This window comes from Otolemur garnettii, unplaced genomic scaffold, assembly GCF_000181295.1.
Source record: "Otolemur garnettii isolate 467f Iridium unplaced genomic scaffold, OtoGar3 scaffold00039, whole genome shotgun sequence".
Taxonomy (NCBI): domain Eukaryota; kingdom Metazoa; phylum Chordata; class Mammalia; order Primates; family Galagidae; genus Otolemur; species Otolemur garnettii.
Genome location: NW_003852434.1, coordinates 1881452 through 1900855, shown reverse-complemented (window position 1 = coordinate 1900855; position 19404 = coordinate 1881452). Strand labels below are relative to the sequence as shown.

Genomic DNA, 19404 nt, shown 5'->3' with positions numbered 1-19404 from the left:
GGGGTGAAGAAAGAAAGGTGAGGAAGAAAGAGACAGGGTAATGACAACAAACACAACCAGATTCTGAGATTTCTAACTCTCTAAATAAGAACTTCTCCAATCTTGGTGTGCACAGAATCACCCAGGGCCTTGTAAATGCACAGACTGTGGTTCAACAGATCTAAGTTTAGCAAAGGGGCAGATGAGACTTTGCATTTCTGATAAATTCCTCACTGATGCTGACACTGTTGGTTTACAGAAGATGCTTTGAGTCTTGCAATCAAATTCTTTAAAACTTCAATCACTTAGATAGTACTATAGCAATTTTCAAGCATTCTAAGTAATAAAGGTATGATATGAAAACTCATATTAACCTGAGTGAATGAAATTCAACATATCAAAATTTATCTAAGTCAGTCATTAAGAGCCTTTCTCAGAATGCATAATTAAGATCAGTAACAAAAATCAAGAATTAAATCAGAGTCATTTATTTTTGAGACAGAGTCTATGTTGCTCTCATTAGAGTGCTGGGGCATCATAGCTCACAGCAACCTCCAACCCTTGGGCTTAAGTGATTCTCTTGCCTCAGCCTCCCAACTAGCTGGATGACAGGTGTCGCCACAATGCCCAGCTAATTTTTGGTTGTAGTTGTCATTGTTCTTTGGCAGGCCTGGGCTGAGTTTGAACTTGCCAGCTCTGGTGTATGTGGCTGGCACCCGAGCCGCTGAGCTACAGGCGCCGAGCCAAATCATACTCATTATTGCTAGTATATTTATTTTAGCTCAGATTTATGATATGTTTCTATTTTTATGTTTTTAACAGTCATTTGGAATTTCTGATATATAGTGTGTAACTTGCCCGTAATTTTGTATTTTTTAATAGAATTTCTATAAATAAAAGATTTATGAAAGGAGAATATTTTCCACTGGGAATCAGAAAAGACAAGTTCCGGTCTTAGCTCTGCAGTTAATTAGCTGAAGTCGTAGGGAGGTTGTTAGTTAGCTTGGCTGGTTTGGATTGGTCTCTTCACAGGGAAAATGACAGCTTTGACTGGTGATCTCTGGTTTTCTTTTAGCACTAGAAGTTTTTCGCAGTACCCCGGATTTCACTGTATTGTCCTAAAGTTTAAATCATTACAAAAGGTTATAGCTGCATATTTAGTTTTATGAGATAGTACCATTTAAATTTATAGTTTATTAGATACCAAAACGATTTTCGGTCAGGTATTGAACGCCCTCCATAATTCCCATGGGATGTACTTAACGATTCATCAGTAACAAGATTTCTAAGAATATTAAATTATGGCTAGAAAGACTTTGAACACAGCTATAGTTTACTCCTGGAGGTAATTCTAAGACACTGACAGAAAGAAAGTCAGCTAAACAATAGGCAAATAAGCTAACGTGAAAGATATACATTTCCTTCATTTGCATACAGCTTGTAATCCTCTGCAGTCAGCTAAGAATAATGAATTTTCTTCAGAGTCCTTGACTGATTTAATTCTATTTAAGAACACAAAAAATGACATGAAGGCTACGCTAACCAGTTTGATGAGAGTATTTCAAATTGTATATGAAAACACCATACTGTACCCTGTGATTGCATTAATGTACACAGCTATAATTTAATTAAAAAAAAACAAAGAACACAAAATTATGTGTACGTTACATACTGTATATTAGAAATTCCAAAGGACTATTAAAAACATAAAAATAGAAATTTATCATTAATCTGAGCTACAATAAATATACTAGCTAAAATGAGTATGATTTAATTCTTGATTTTGTTACCGATTTCTAATTTTGCATGGCACTTGTATTTAAAATGGAAAGAAAGAAGCTCAGACGCAGACCCCAGAATTATGGTCAAACTCATCACCCAAGCCTACTGTGAGTGATGACGCAACTGAATCTTCTATTGGTACGGTCATTTTAAATGGATTATAAGCCTACTATGAAATATACTCTGTGACATATTTAAATATCCTTCATCTTTATTTCTATTTGCAAAACTCAAACTACAGTTCCTTAAACGAATTATGTGCAGCAATATTGGTCTCTATAATTTGCATGTGCTAAGATGCACAGATGCCTGTTGACAAGTGATTCTTTAATTAGATCTCGATCTGAAATAAAGACTACATTTAAAAAGAAGCTTCAAACCTACAAAAACCAGACATCTTGGAAAAACACGTGCTCTCTTTTTCCCCGTGTGCTCTTACTTCAGTGAGTTCTCCTCTGTGGCACACAAAATCCCGCCTGTAAAGTATTATTGTTTAATGCGTACATGAGGCCCAACAGGATTATCAGTTTTTTTCTAGAGTATAATATTTACACGTACTCTACTTTTAATAAATAAGGATCAAAAATAAATTATGTGAAATTTTTTAATAAGCTAAGGGTAAGGACCATGTAATTAAATCTCAGAAACAGCATGAAATTCTTAAATTGTCTCACAAAACACAGTATTTTTAGTGTTATCTTTTTGGGGGTATTATCTTAAAATACTAAAAGTTGATGTGCAATGTCGACATGATAGAGTGATTGTAACATTATTTCTTTGTAACTGTATGACGGCTTTCTAGATTAATTTTTTTTTATTAAATCATAGCTGTGTACATTAATGCAATCATGGGGTACAGTGTGGTGTTTTCATATACAATTTGAAATACTCTCATCAAATTGGTTAATGTAGCTTTCATGTAATTTTCTTAGTTATTAAGACATTCATATTCTGCTTTTAGAAAGATTCACTTGTACCCTTGTAAGATAAACCATAGAGGTGACCCCACCAAATACCCTCCCTAGATTAAATTTTTAATGATTTTTCATTCATTCCTTACACTGTTATACGTTAAAACAAATAGATTCAATCCGTGATATTTATTCATTTTGATTAAACCTTTAGCTATGTTTTTTTTTTTTTTTTTTGAGACAGTCTCACTTTGTCATGTGGGTAGAGTTCTGTGGCATCAGCTTACAGCAACTAAAACTCTTGGGCTTGAGAGATTCTCTTGCCTCAGCCTCCCGAGTAGCTTGGACTACAGGAGCCCAGCACAATGCTTGGTTATTATTAGAGATGGGATCTTGCTCTTGCTTAGGCTGGTCTCCAACTCCTGAGCTCAAGCAATCCACCCGCCTCGGCCTCCTAGAGTGCTAGGATTATAGGCGTGAGACACTGCACCCAGCCCTATACAATATTTTCTAAATAATTAAATAGAGCCCATCAAAATGTTAGAATACTCATTTCTGTACGGTTTCTTTTTAAGCTGTATCATTGGAAGTTTTCAATTTTACACATTTAGTATGTTTTTGCATAAATAGGAATTCACATTTTCTTTTGTTTTTAGGCTAAGGTCTTTATTAGAGCAAATTATAAAATGCAACAAATTGCTCACATATATTGTAACCATTTTAAAGCTGAGGGAGTGGGTTCAGACAAGTTTCGTGTCTCTCTAAAGCTGATATAGCTCTGATTCTATGTAGTCTGGCTTCAGAGTGTGTCCTTAATGTTCTTAAATAATGCTGCTATGTACAAAAATTGGGGGTTATACATTTATTTCATTAGAATTAGAACAGATTACTAAAAGTAATCTTGGACTGAAATGGAATTTTCTCCTCAAAATTTATATATTACGGAAAATTGTTTATTTCATCTAGATTTTCATGTGTATTATTTCACTTTCTCTAACTTAACACTTCTATTCCTTTAAATAATAGGCTGGATTTGAAGATCCCTTATAGTAAATTTCATTTCTGATTATTAGCACCGTCCCTCTTTTCCTTAAGTTTACGAAGGCTTTCCTATTTTATAATTTTCATTTTCACTCCCAAAGAACCAGCCCCTGGATTCGACGTCAGTTTTGCTCTTCTTCTGTTTCTTTCATTATTAAATCCTTTCAGGTTTCTAAGAGGCTGCTTTTCCTTCGTTTTCATAACTTTTTATTCTGAATGTGTGGCTCGTTTATTTCCAGTTTTCTTAAGTGTGAAGTTACCTCTTCAAAGAGCTTAGCTCTCATTCCACAAATTTTGTTACATGTTTTCTTCTTTTTCTTTATTTAAGGTTCTTATTTCCTCTTCTGAGTTTTCCCCTTCCTCCTGTCACTTTTGAAGAGTTTTCACTGGTTGATTGTAAGTTTTTGTTATTAGTTAGACTGCGGTAGGAAAAAAGTGACCAATAAAATTTCTACTCTATTAAAGAACTTTTTAAAATAGCTGAATAATTTTTATAAAGTAGCAGGAATGTTTGATTGAATCCTATTATAGAGTACAAAGTTTAGTATATGTATATATGTGCTCATTTACTTAAAACCTTAGGAACTGAAATTCTCAGTGATACGTATTATGTAATTTTTTTATAGATATATAGTTGTGTGAATAAGTCATATTTGAAATATATTTATCCTTGTTAATGTAAGAGTTTAAATTTATATAATTTGATGCTATATTACTTGACACTAATTTATAACTTCTTTATCTTTATTATAGAGTTTACTTAATAAAGTCTAGTTTGACCTTTCTGACAAATGTGGCTTTGAACTTCACCTATTCTGGTATTGCTATTGCTCTCAATGCTTTCTTTCTGTTTGCATTTATTAGATGCGTGTTTATTTTGACTGTACCATTTTGTTTTAGGTGACTTTAGTTCAAATCATCTTTTTTTTTCTTTTTGCATTTTAACTTTTGTCAAAGAATTTAATCCACTTACACTTACTGTTGTAGGTAGTATGTTTGCTCTAGCATTGTTTTTGCTTTATGCTTTCCACTTTGGGGACTGCTTTTCTTTTGATTTTTGCCATTGCTTTCATCTTTAGAGGGGATTTGTAATAGAGGAGTCCTTTGCAGAATTCTACTGGTGGTTGCCTCTCACACCCATACTTCTCTAATCATTGAAGCTCCAAAACAAAGAAACTCTTTGACATCTACTTCTACTCCCCTGCCTTCTATGCAAGACAAGTAATTCAGAATTTCATCACTTTCTTTGCCCCTCACCAATGCTTCTATGCAAGTCTCTGTTTCTTAAATTTTATTCATCACTCAATTAGCTGGACATACACTCACTTTGATTTCTGCTGCTATTTTACGAATATGATTTCTTCCTTAAAATCCATCGTTTCTGGGTTGGTTTTTCAATCTCTGCCCTTCACATCTGACATTATTTCTCTCATAGTTTTTATCTTTATCTTCTTCCTTTTTGTTCTGGAAGGACTTCCCAACTTTCTCTTGTGGCACGCATTTGATTTATCTTTCATAATTTCTGTTCTGTACTGCTTCCCATATAGTAAAGAAATTATCCTGTCTTTATTTCATCTTTTCTTCTGTGTGTCTTTCCAGCCTTTACAGCTTCCAGTGAATGGCTGTGTCCTTGAGTATTTTTTAAGAAGATTAATAATATTATTGTTCAAATTTTCCCCTGAATTATATAAAAATCAATTATCTGGATTTTGTTTTTATGCTGAGTCCTCAGGGCAGGTCATCCTTTCTCTTTGTTCATAATTTCTCTTCTAAGGTCCTGAAGAGTTTATGTTTAGTGGTTTTAAGAGGAACAATCTATCCAGGCAGAGTCATTACCAACAGCAGAGGAGGTGGGTAGATTGTTCTTAGTTTGAGTCATTGTCCGTTTGGCTGTGGGCAGAAGCCCCCTCTTGAATTTAGATGTAAAAAGCCAATATCTAAATCTGTCCCGGGTCAGACTACAGTGCCTTCTTAGGTGGGCTTGATGTTTGGTCCAATTTTGTAACTATGCTGGAGAATCAGAAGTAAATTTATAGTTTGGTTTCTGCAGTGTACACTTGAAAACACGCATTAAATCCAATAACCTTCCTGCCTTTATCCCTTTCTCAAATTGAGCTTCCCAGGGGTTTCCTTCCCCTTCTCCATTGTTATGTAGATTAAACATTCTAGACTTCAAATGGATATTGAAATTAAAAAGCTGATGGGGCAGACCAGGGAAAAAGAAGACATAGCGAAGCTGTAGACAGTTGGGAAAGTTTCTACTTAGTCGGGAATGCCACTTGCTTTTCTGGTCACTGCAGTAGACAGCAGAAGAAAGCCATGCCAGTCTCCTTGTGTCCTCTACGTTTAGATGGCAGAACATGAAGTTGACAAGGTAAAGAGGTTTCTCTGTCTATCCCCCACTGATAAAGGATGTGGCCTCTGACATGTGGTTTCTTTATTTCTGCCATTGAGCTATCTCTGTTTTTTGTCTTTTATATCATTGTTGGAACTTACATGGAAAGCTAGGAGTTACAGCAGGCAAAGGTCATCTGCTACCTGTTTAATGCACTGACTGGCACACTAGAAAAAAAAATTTTCCCTTGGCACTATGGTGTTTTATTTAGAAAATAAAAAAAACCTTTGAAAACAAAACAATCCTTTCTAACTTAATGAAAAAAAATATGTTATTTTTCATTGTGTTTTTGTGCATGAGTTATGGTGTCAGGAGCATGAAGGTAGCATCAGTGAGGTGGGCACAAGTCGAGATGAGAAGCAGCAGAGAGTGGAGATGGCCAGGGGCAGTGGCTCACGCCTGTAAACTGAGCACTCTGGGAGGCCAAGGCAGGTGGATTATTTGAGCTCAGGAGTTTGAGACCAGCCTGATCAAGAGCGAGACCTCATCTCTACTAAAAATAAAAAAAGAAGTAGCTGGGCATCATGGTGGGCACCTATAATCCCAGCTACCCGGGAGGCTGAGGCAAGAGGATTGTTCAAGCCCAAGAGTTTCAGGTTGCAGTGAGCTACGATGACACCAAGGCACTCTACACTCTACCCAGGGCTACAGAGTGAGACACAGTCTAAAAAACTAAAACCCAGAAAAGTAGAGACGAAGAAGCTTATTCCAGAGGAAACCAACCACAGAAATCAAAACTCCAAATCAAGACTGAGACAGAATCAACAATAGATCCCAGACAGATCTGACTGGATGCCAGGAGAACACAGACAAAAACAGGCTAAACATGCACAGAACACCACCAACAAGCTGCTTTGATGCTGAGCTGAGCAACTGAGGAGGCGGTGTCTTTAGTGGGGGAATCCCAGCTTTAAATATGAAAGAGACCAGACTATGGACATCCTTGCCAGGAACGTGCTTCACTTTAAGTTCGCAGGTTAACGTTTATTTGGCTGCAATCTCACTAACAGTTTGGCATCACCTGTCCTTCCCTCTCATTCCTCTCTCCTCTCAGCTGGGCTAGTCGTCCCTAATGAGCACCTGGGGAACGCTGCCGCCTGGTGTTCGAGATGCTGTAACTGCAAGAAAACTGATGCCTGGGAGGGTGGAGGGGCTGATTTGAAGCTCCTCTTTCCTCCCTTTACAAAAAAGGACAAATGCTTCTGTGACGACTTAGGTTAGGCTGTAGAAGTACTCAAACTAGAGAAGACAAGTTGAACGATTTAGGATAAAAATATATGAGAATAGCCCTATCTGACTGCAAAAAGGATGGAAGGCAACTGAAATGTAGAGTAGGCTAACATGAGGGTCAGCCATGACTGTTAGAGAGAATATGTAATTACAGAAACAGAACTTCTAATGAGGGAATAAGTAGAGCAAGTTTATGGTTAAAATTCTCTCTTGTTTTCTGTTCCTGCATCCCACCTTCTTCCCGTCACCCCTCCATCTCTGTCTTCTATCTCAGACGTGGACTTTGCCTTGTTATAAACAATCCACCTGTGTCCACTGCAACAGGAGGGGCCCCTGTTTGATCTCTGCACCTGACTGCCTTTATAGACCATCTACTCCCCTCTCTTTGACACTGGAAGCCTGCTTTGCTCTTATCTCCTGTCTCTTCTGCTCTGCTCTCTCCGAAGACGGCCTACTTACAGATTTGTAGCTACTGTTCCACCTCATGCTTTCAGAATTAACCCCCAGACTGAATATCCCACCACTGATCAGCTGGTCCCATCTCTGTCCCCACTGCTTGGGCTGCCTGGGGCCGGATCCACCTGCAGTGAGATCCATCTCAGCAGATACATCTTGTCTTTCAATTGATCCTTTTCTCTCTGATAAAAACCTGACCGATCAACACCATCGAAATACAACATACCACATTCGATATTCAATATGACAAGGCAGAGCAGATGGCATTTTGCAACTACTCATCACTTTTCGCTTTTCAAAGACACAGTTCATAGTAGATGGGATTTAAAAGAGCCAAAGTAGTTTTTCACGGTATTAACAAATCAGTATGGAAGTCACGCATCTTGTAATAACTCCCTTTTTGAACACCGTGCAAAGGAATCCTAAAGTAATAAAGTGGGAGGGAAAAGATGGCAAGAAAGCAGAGAAACATAATTAAATATTTAAAACATTTAAGCCTTCATTTGCGGTTACTATAAAAAATGTGCACTAATTTATTAATTATTTACCAGTGGGTATGTCCTATTTCTAGATTAAAAAAATTTAAAGAACTTAATCATAGTAATTGCATTCTCTTTCTTCTACTTAAATGCTGGGAGTTAGAATAACTCAAGAAAATTCTATCCCAAACCAGCCATGCAAATAATTGAAAATAAAAAGTTCATATTTTACCAGTACATTCTTCCTGCTTGATAAGTGGGTAATAAAAAAAGTTAAATTAACTTATACCAATTTAATGCTTACATAATTTATAATAACATTATTCCAAAAAAGAAACTACTTTTGAAATTTTAATTTTGGGCTAAATAATTAACTCTTTTTTGCATTTGTGAGACAGAAAGAATGCTCGCTGGTAAGTTTTCATTTTTCTACTGTAAATGTGGGTGAGGAGTCATATTCATTTTTCCTTTAATTGTATCATATTTTAGTTTTTATGACTCTTAACCTTGAAAAGGTCAAATAGGTTCTATCAAGAACTTAGTAAATTTGTTATTAGTTTTCTTTTACTCTACTTTCTTTTACTTTCATCTGTGAATGCAGAATTTCTTTTAAAAGACTGTATCATTAGTCAAATAGAATAGTCCGGGTAATTGCAAAAATTTTCATAGTATAAGATACAATTTTCTTTGAAGACTTAAGACTTAAAAACTCATTTTCTCCATCTGCTTTATAAAATCATAATCAAAATAAAATTCAATACTATGTAAAACACAGATAGATGTTCCCAGGGTAATAAAAAGGCATTCAGAGAGGGTGGCACCTGTGGTTCAAAGGAGTAGGGAGCCAGCCCCATACACGGGAGGTGGCGGTTTCAAACCCAGCACTAGCCAAAAAAAAAAAAAAAGGCATTCAGAGAAAGGGTTCTCTTTAATTCGCATCATCGAATGTTATCATTTCTTATATTGTAGAAAACTTAATTTCCATTAGTATATAATAATCGTTTGTTTGCTGTTGGTATTTATATTTACATAATGAGTCAGTCCATAACCTCCTCGTGTTTTCACAGTAATTGCACAGCTGAAATAGCCTATGAACCAAATATGCTGATGTGGTTGGCAAAAAGCCAGGTTGAACAAACGGACACCACGTTGTCTCAAACTGAAACCTCGAATGTTCCCAGTCTTGCCACAAAGGGATTATGCAACACGTCCAAGCTGCTCAAGGGCAGAACACTACTGAAAAGCAGCTACTTGGCTAAGTGTGAAACTGTATGACACACTTCTGAACTATTGGATTTAGAATTATAGTTTACATCCAACTCTGGGACTGTAACAACAAATCAGATTTAAAAAAAAAATCAATAAATTATGTATCACGTGCCCCAATATTTCTTTTAAAAAGTGGTAGACTTCCAAATTGAGGAACGATTTTTTAAAATTCATCATTTTAATTTACATGATTATGTAATTTTCAAACATTTTCTAAGCCTCTGCAGTGGTTAGATAGTAAAGGAAAAACTGCAATAAAGACAGACTTGGTTCGAGGTTACATCTCCGCCAGATGGTTCACTGAAAAATCACATCAGTGTGGCAAGCATTGAGTCACTGCAGAGAAGTGATCTTATCTAACATCTGCTCTGAAGTTAGTTAACTTATCTGCTTTAATTGTTGTTACTCCACCTTTATAAACATTATAAAATAATCCTGAACTCCATGAACCTGCAGAATATTTAGTTTCCTACTCCACCACCACATAGAAAATGATCTAACATAACCCACAGCTGCTTCTGTGAGTGGACTTTGTGCTTAACCTCCCCCCCGCCCCCGACCTGCGTAGACACACAGAATAGAGATTTCCAATTCAGGATAAAGCCTAATCGTCAGTCAGTTTTAAAAATTAAGATGGTCCTCTTGGTATTTCTGAATTTAAGACAAACTTATTTTGCTTTAGTTGTTTGAACTATATCAAACATTTAAGAAATATTTCTTAAACCAAAGGGAGGGGACATACAACATGAACAACAGGGTGAGTGCTCCGGCAAACTCAGCACTGCCGCAGTGTAGAATATGCTATTGAAAAAGGAGCAAAAGGGGCAAATAAACCCAAACAGGCCTTATCCCTCCTCCGTTCTAGACCAACAAAAATCAAGTAAGTACCTCAAATAGAAAGGTGACATAGGCCTTTCATCTTCCTGTGAACTAAAAGGAAAATAAACTTTGAATTAATATAATTTCTGTTAATACAATGTGTGAGTTTTACTAAAACTGTTCTACTTGTCACAGATTTTATTGTGACACCTTAGAGCCAATCTCATGATGGAGTAAGGTCAGTAAAACCGTGGATCTAGCCAAGATCAATCACTTTTTTAAAGGAGATCAATCTACTTTCAAGATTAGCCTCAGGCAAAAGTAATTCAGGCACACTTTCAAGAGAAAGCTTTTTACAATCTTATTCTATAAGCCCCTATTCAAGTATTCATATATTACACATAAACCCTTACAATGATTACATACTCATTTATCATTGTGGTATATGTTCACCACGGAATATTATGCAGCCTTAAAGAAAGATGGAGACCTTACTGCTTACATGTTTACGTGGATGGAGCTGGAATATTCATCTTAGCAAAGTATCTCAAGAATGGAAGAAAAAGTATCCAATGTGCTCGGTCTTACTATGAAACAATTTATAGCTTTCTTATGAAAGCTATAACCCAATTATAGCCCAAGAATAAGGGGAAAGGGGAGAGGGAGGGGTGAGGAGGGGGGAGGATGGGCGGAGGGAGAGTAATTGGTGGGACCACACCTATGGTGCATTTTACAAGGGTACATGTTAAATTTACTAGGTGCAGAATATAAATGTCCTAACACAATAACTAAGAAAATGCCATGAAGGCTATGTTAACCAGTTTGATGAACACATTTCAAATTATGTATAAAACCAGCACATTGTACCCCATGATTGCAATAATGTACACAGCTATGATTTAATAAAAAAAATTACATACTCATTTATTGACAAAGTTAATTACAGCTTATCAACATGATGACAAAAATAAGAAACAACCAACAAAATATTATGGTTAAGTCTAAGTCACTTCAGGAATGACTCTCCAGCAATGGAGAGCACATCAGAAAACAACCCAGCACTCCTGTTTTCTTTCTTCTTCTGTAGTGATTCTACAAGTGTCACCTACTGTGGATAACACGAAAGGGCACAGAAAAAAATCATAAACATAGTTTAAGCTCCTCAAATAACACAGAAACAACGTGAAGCTTAATATAATGGAATTCAATTTAAAAAATATAAAATATATCTTGTAATGGAATATTTTTTCTTGAACACAATTTTTTCCCTAATAAAGGACCTCAAAGTATGAATCTCTCCCCTTTGGTGTCCTTGGGAGTGGTCTTTGAACTTTTAAAGTTATGTGTTCTTATAAAATTTGCTTTTTGGTCTCTCCTCTCCTCACATATGACTGACGTGTATATCTGTGTGAGTTACGTGCATCATTGAACAGATAAACGTAGAAAGATAAAGTATTAGATAAAATGAAAAAGAAGCTCTAATGTTTTCTTCTTGTGTCCCTACGGTTACTCTTGTACACCAGCTGGGGTGTACACCACCTTTCAGCATTTGGGAAAGTAAATAGTTAACTTCAGTGTTCTTTTTCTTTTTTTGATTTTTTTGTTTTCTTAAGTATTAAGTATTAAGTAAGATAAAAAGAGAAACATTGGCTTCCATTGATAATATTAAACTGGCAGTCAATAAAATGTGATGACAGAACGATAGTGTAAAATACACAACCAAAAAAATCTGTCTTGGAAGTTGAAAACATCTTACCATTCTAGATGGAATATGGATCATCCCATAAAATATGATGTACTATGTTCCATTCTCCCGTGATCTCAGTTTCCAATTTCAACATCACTCAGGTGTCCTAGTGTCCATGTTGCCAAATATTTTAATGTTTATAATTAAATGTGTTAATTCTTTCCATCTGAGGGGTAAGTGACGCATAGCTTTATTATGCACTCTAATGTGGATCAGCTGAGGTCAAAGCTGGTAGCGTCAGGATGTAGAGTCGAAGAATTACAGGTAACACCAGGGAAGTGTCCAGGTGTCCTGGGAAGAAGCCACCTGGAGCAGTGTTACCACAGGAGGTGACAGCTTTAAGTCAACCTGACACAAGTAGCTTACACATTTGACATCGAGGTATTCCTAGAAATTACTTAACAAATTATAAAAATGTTAGAATTGGTTTTCTTTCCCAGTCAAGGAATTGGTGTCAAAAGTACTAATTACAACCAACATTGTGTCAAAAAAGCTACCACTAAAACCTGTAACAATTTTGTTATTATAGGAAAGACCATCATGTATTGTAAAATTGGTGATGTGCTAAATACTTTCTTTGCCTGTAAGAGATCCTTAATTCTAACCTGTAACAAACTAGAAAAAATATTGACATGCTTATGATGATGTACTTTGAGGTACATTCAATTTAACAATATGCTTGGTTTGTTAAAGTGCTTTTGGGAGATGATTTAAATGGGGCAAAAGCTCTATGCATGGACATTTGTGTGTCCTGGCTCAGGTTTTTGTGTGCGTGTGTGCTAAATTTCCTTACAGCAAACAAGGGCAATCAAAATCTATCCTTCTTTCCCTCACACACGTATTATCAGTTATGACTGAGGGCCACACACTACCCCAGGTCTACACACTACCCCAGGTCTACACACTACCCCAGGCCCTACGTTAAGCTCATTTAGATCCTCACAATATCTTTCTGGTATGTCTTTTGCTCCCTCTCTTATTCAGATGAGAAAAGCAGGCTCAAAATGGACATAACTCACCTAAATGACACGGCTAGTGATGTGTAAATTACTGTATTACATGTTAGTTCATTTTTGTTGTATAGTGTCTGCCTATAACTTATCAAAGTATGGTGAGGACCAAGTGCAATGGCTTACACCTATAATCCCAGCACTTTGGGAGGTCAAGATGGGAGGATCCTTTGAGGCCAGGAGTTTAAGACCAGCCTGGGCAATGTATAGAGATCCTTGTCTCTACAAAAAATATAATTAGGACTTTTAAAAAATTAGCCAGGCATGGTAGCATTTGCCTATTGATGTGCCTGCAGGCCCAGCTACTTGGAAGCTGAGATGGGAGGATTACTTGAGCCCAAAGTTTGAGGTTACAGCAAGCTATGATTGGTCACTGTACTCCCTATACCCTGGGTGACAGAGACCTTGCCTCAGGAAGTCCAGTGAGATGACAAGGCTAGGGAAGAAAACCCATTCGCTGGCCATTCTGCAGTCCAGCAGCCACAACATCTTGTGGATTATAAGGTTCTGACTTGTCATGCTTCGGGTTATAGCAACTCTTCATCACCTTAGTCAAAGTCCATTCACAATGTATTACGCCTGACAGCACTTATCAGGCTGTTAATTTATTAAAATATACTGCCACCAAATCAAGAATGTCTCTTGGTAGAAACATAAGTTTTCAATCGTAAGCAAACCTTTTTTAGGCTGCCTGTGCACAAAATAAATTTGTCAGTAAAAGATAAATTCTTAATTTGGCTACGTTTCTGAACTTTAATCAGTTTTAAGTATTCTACAAAAGAAAATGTAAGCCCTGAAGTTTAAGTAAAATGAAACAGGCTCAATATTACATTTAGTCAATAATCAGCAGACCACGGGGTGGCAATCCATGCTGGGTACCCAAGGAGAGCAATATCATTAGAAAAGAAAATGAGGGTAAACAAATCAATTTTTGTTTTAAAAGCCTATTTCTCCCTTTCCTTTCCTAAAAATACCATTCCCTGGAGTGTAATAATATAATATTGGCAAAGGTGTAAATTCAATGCAAAAGCATCACTTTCAAATCAATTAAGCTAATTAATTTCTACAATCAATTTAATGCACTGAATTTTAAGAAAAAAATGGCAAAGGACAATTCTTCCAAATAAAACCAAGAAAATAAACTTTTCCACGAAATTTACAAATCAGAATGCAACACATTTGAAAAGATGATCCCTTTCACATGGCTGTGCAAACAGGTCCCATACCATCAGCACAGGCTCTAACCTATCTATTGATAGAGGTTATGTCTACCTGTTCCTGGTTTTGTGACAATCTCAGTCATATCCAATGATATTAAATAATTTTGCCTAAATTTTAAATTGAACATAGTTGGTCATAATTTTTTCCTAAATTCAAAATTCTGATTCACTTCTAATTTTAAAAGCAGGCACACAGACTATGAAGGGAGAAGGGAGTGTGGGCCGTGAAACCAAGGCGACAGCAAACTGTAACAACTTACAATTCACTCTATTTCTTCCTTGGTTACCAGTGACAACCCCACGTTTTAATTATTTTCTATTTGTTGACGCTGAATACTGGTCAAGCTTAAGCAGCCAATTAGTTGATTTTTTTTTTTTTTTAAATTCAAACATACCCGAGATTTGTCCAATCACCTCACTTAGGACATGCAATTAAGGGCTTAGTGTCCTCCGCTACGTGGTACTATTCTCAAAACAACTGCCTGTGGGAAAAACATTTATCAAACAGACCCAAATACCAGTGGAAATCTAAGAAGCTGCAAACGAGAATGACAGTAACTTACAGTTTGGGCAGCTTTCTAGCCAACTTTTTAAAACATGGCTCAACATTGGTAAATGCATTGAAATAAACGACACATAGAGGGTCAGTCTCTTCGCAAGTTGCACGAATTTCTAAACTGAAGCCCAGAGTGCCATGCCTATTGTTCTAATTACACAGCAAGCAAAACGAAATCATGGCGTTTCTCTATCTAGGGAAACCCGATACTGTTGGGAGAATTCCCAGAATGAGGTGCTCAGAATGGGTCTCCACTGCTCCATCACACCGCCAATTCATTCGCTTCCTCTTTCAACTGTCCTGATAAACGTCCCAATTAGTTCAGCTTTCTAATTGGTTAATGTGACTAGCTACCCTCCAATTTAACGTAATTTGCATGTTACCCACGTGAGATACATGTTAAAATGACTGGAGATAGAAAGAGTAGTTTGCAAGTGTTCCTTAAGAACTGAAAAAGTACAGAAAAACAAGCAAATGCTAAGAATTCGGTTCCATTCCTGGAAGAAACTAGCAAACACCATCCATGGGGACTTAAAAACCAAGAACAAAGAGGAGAAGAGGCAGAGGGAGTGAGTGACACGGGAAGGCAAAGTCCTAACATTTTTTCAGGAACTCAGACTTTTCCCTCACTTGCTGCAGAGCACGTTAAGGGGAGGGATTATTTTAGGTGACTTTTCCCGGAAAGTGAGGAGATAGTAAAGTTAGCTCCACTCTCCCTTCCTTCCTTCCTCTCAAAGCGTAAGGTGCCACCTTCAGCATTTTCGATTTATGCACAGCCTCAGGCGTTAACCGGGGGGACACCAACTAGAAAGCGCAGTATTCTGCTGCTTAGATTTTTGGTTTGGCCCCATTCAAGAACACGAAATAAAATTTCCCTGTCAGTTTTTGGAAAACAAATATGAGAGTTTTCAGAGCCAAGTGTTTGCGGCTATAACTGTCAACAGCTCTAGAAAACTAAGACATCTGCTAAAAAGTATTTTTTTTTTTTTACAAATTCAGAAATAAGAACCCGCCTAACAAAGGTATGTCTCTACCTTACAAAAAGGTTGTGCTCTGAAGTTCATTTGCAGGAACGGTAAGACTAGGATCCATTTTCCATAATGACCTGGGGATCTGGTTTCTAGGCCTGTATTCAAAATTCATTTGACCCCTCATTCAAATGCGCTATCCTCAGACACAGTCCAGGTACAGGGTCTTAAACAGTCTGAGGACGATTCAGAGAGGAGCTCGTTTTACATCACTGATAGTACACGTGTATGTGTAAGATAGACACAGATTCCACATAATTCTTGTGTGTGTGTGTGTGTATTTTCTATTTATTACTACTGGTCACAATTTGCTACGTTGGCTTCATGACCACTAACAGGTCTGGATGCAGAGTTGAAAACACTGTTCTGAAACACTGTGGTAAATACTTCCCTCCTTTCCTGCTAGACACATAATGCACTGAAGTCAGTGCTGTTGCATTAAGATGGACGTTATCGCAGGACAGAGAGAAAACACTCTTTCCTTCTCTGCCTTACTGCCAGTATCAGCTCTGAGCCAAAGGAGTACAGATTTTGTTGAGTCTGGATGGCAAAGAAAAGAAAACGAGCCCAGATACGCCCAGCAGTGGGCATGACGACGTAGTTCTGGAAGGCCATGGAGGCTGATAAGAGTATTTTTAAATCTCTTTTAAATATTCTTTCTCTGGTGGCACCACAGGCCGGCATCCTAAGGGACACAATGAAACAGACCCTTTTACATGAGACTGGCCTTTGTGGGTTCCTCCTTACTCTAGGATTGTAACGTTCTTTAGCTCCTATTCTGTCTTCTGGAATCAAAGTACTATTATCCTTACACGAAACCAACAATCCTCTCATTCTATTTTGATCCTGCCCCCCAGCTTGTCCCAGCTCAAATGCCCTTCTGATGAGCAGCTTGCAGGGTCTACGAAACGGGTTGGGGTGAGGGTGTGGACGTGTGGGGGAAGAGGAAGAGCCTTCTTAAGCAAGGCGGGGGGGATGAGCTGCTTTAACTTGCATTTCTTTTGCATCCCTCTCTACAGTTAGAAGGCGGGGTGCGACCATGCCTGCCTGTCGAACGATTGACACTGCACTTCTCAGGGGGTCCTGGGCTGAGACACATTTAGAAGTCACAGGACAGAGTCTTCCTGTTACAGGACTCAGAGCACATCAACACGCCTACCGCTTTCCTTAAGGTAGCTTATCCCTGCTTCGGTTTGAATGTGTCCCCCTAAATTCATGTACTGTAACAGTGATGGAACCTTAAAGAGGCAATTAATGCTGTTATTGCAGGAGCAGTTTCTGGTAAAGGATGAGTTTGATCCCTTTTCAACCCCCTCCTTTCCCTCTCTGCCCTTCCACCCTCCATGGGAAGCCAGCAAGATGACGAAGCAAGAAGGCCCTTGCCAGATGTGGGACCTTTGACCTTGGACCTCCCAGCCTACAGAACTGTTAAGAAATAAATCTTTGTTCATTATAAATTCCTTGGTCTATGGCATTCTGTTACGACAGCGCACAAAATAGACTAAGACAATCCCTTACCCTCTTATTTGGTCAATCATCAAAGTGCATGGATTCTATCTCAAAAAAACAAAAGACAGAGACACATGCCTTGAATCTGCTCTTCCTTCCCATTTCTCCTGCATCATTCTTTCCAGGGGACAATACTCTGTCCCCTTGCTATCCAGACCAGTTCATCCTTCGCCTCTCCTACTTCCACACTGCATTTGGCATAAAATCTCAATGTCTTAAACCTGGCACACGAAGTCACTCCGATCTCAACCCAACATGCCTCGTTAGACCTCTCACTGCACTTCTTAATCTCTCTCAGTTTGTACATGCTGTTCCCTCTATCTTAAACACTTCCTCCGCCTCTCTCTGCCTGGGAAATACTTCAGTTCTCAGCTCAAGTGTCATCTACTCTGGGCAGTCAGCTCCAGCACCCTGGAGAGGGAGCGGCTTCTTTCCCCAGGCCCCGAGACACTCTGTTCACAGCTGTAACTGAGTGCTCGGCACAAGACAATGAAACCCACAGATTTGGATCCGGCCTCACTTCCAGAGTTGTCTTTATTTTTGTGACACCAGCACCTAGCTGGGGACCTGGGACACTACCTGTGCTTAGTAAATGGCTACTGAATAAAATCAGTATCCTCAAGGTTCTGCTGAATGCCAATACTATTCCTTGGTCAAATGTTTTAAAAATCATACACTGTTTATAATTTGTAAAACAGATTTGGCCAACTAGAAGCATTCTCAGTTTTCTATATGTTGGTTATTTAAAATTATCGTGTTCCCTTCTATTCAAAACTTAATGGAATTGAAATTGTGCGATGGGTTTCTGCCCATCCTTACTCAAAGAAAATAATTCCTTTTCTCCAACTGCACAATTATAGGTGGGAGTTCTGTCATTATGCCTATAATGTAAACACTGTACTCTGTGGTGTACAGAGAACCCAGAAAAGAACATGTTCAGGCAAGATAATGTTTGAATAGGGCCTTGCCACACACTGTAGCTGTTTGTTCTGGCTCGAGAGCAGGAAAAGAAAATTATTTCACCTTACTGCAAACCCAAAGGTAGTTTGGGGCTTAAAGAAATTTTGGGTTTAGTCCTGAAACTATCTTCAAGGCATATGAAAGCTTTCATTAGTCTTTGAGATCTTGTTCAGAAAGCAGTTATGTGTCATTGTAACAGATGTCAAACGCCTTAGGGAGGCAGTAATTTAGAACACAAAATTCAGTAACACTTTCTTTTGGAGGGTTGAAATTAGTTGATGAGAAAATATTATTAGAACATTAATAAGTTATCATATTTTCAAATGTTTAATACTGAAACAAAATCAAAAGAATATAGGGAGACCTGCGGAAGGGAAGAAGGAAATAGCAAATTATGTCTGCCAACTTCTTTCAATAATTACCCTTATTACAAATTTCTTAATGGGCTGTTAATATAGTTTTGATTTAGCAGATATATGATTTTCCGAACTGTTAACTCTGAATGTAGAATTCTTGAGGGAGATGAAGACGTGCAGGAGCTGGTGCAAATTACTGTCATCCTCCCTCTGAGAAACCTTGTCTCTGCCAAAGGAGTCCCACACAGGACAGAGGGCCAAGGACTTGACTCTGGCACTGCCATGATTTTACACTGGTTTTAGATGATGAGAAGCAAGTGGAGAGTGGATGACGGTTTGATGTCAATTTATGCTCAGGCTTTGGGAGCTTCTACAACCACGGGCAAGTGTCCATTCAGCAAATATTTTATTGAGTGTACATTACTGATTAGAATCCATGATAAGGGATAGAGATATACAGGCCAGTAAAATATGGTCCCAACTCTCATAGAACTTACAAGTGAGCAGAGAAATGGAAACTTGAAATTTGGTAATTATTACACAAATGGCATATATACGACCATTGATTAAAAGCTCTTCATAATCAGCCAGGTTTTGTGGTAAGAATTTATATGTATTATCTCATTTATTCCTCAAAGACACACTGAGGAAGATATT

The 19404-nt window shown here is 37.8% G+C and overlaps 1 protein-coding gene across 3 annotated transcripts in view; it reads right to left on the bottom strand.

Moving 5' to 3' along the window:
- The window catches only part of FAM13A (family with sequence similarity 13 member A), a 264125-nt gene that overhangs the window by 63602 nt on the left and 181119 nt on the right, over positions 1 to 19404 (bottom strand). Inside the window, exon 9 of one of the 3 annotated variants that reach the window (XM_012805358.2) lies at positions 10431 to 10472. The exons of the other annotated variants lie outside the window; for them this stretch is intronic. Within the exon in view, the coding sequence (XP_012660812.2) occupies positions 10431 to 10472 (42 nt within the window). The remainder of the gene's footprint in view (positions 1 to 10430; positions 10473 to 19404) is intronic. 3 annotated transcript variants of the gene reach the window in all.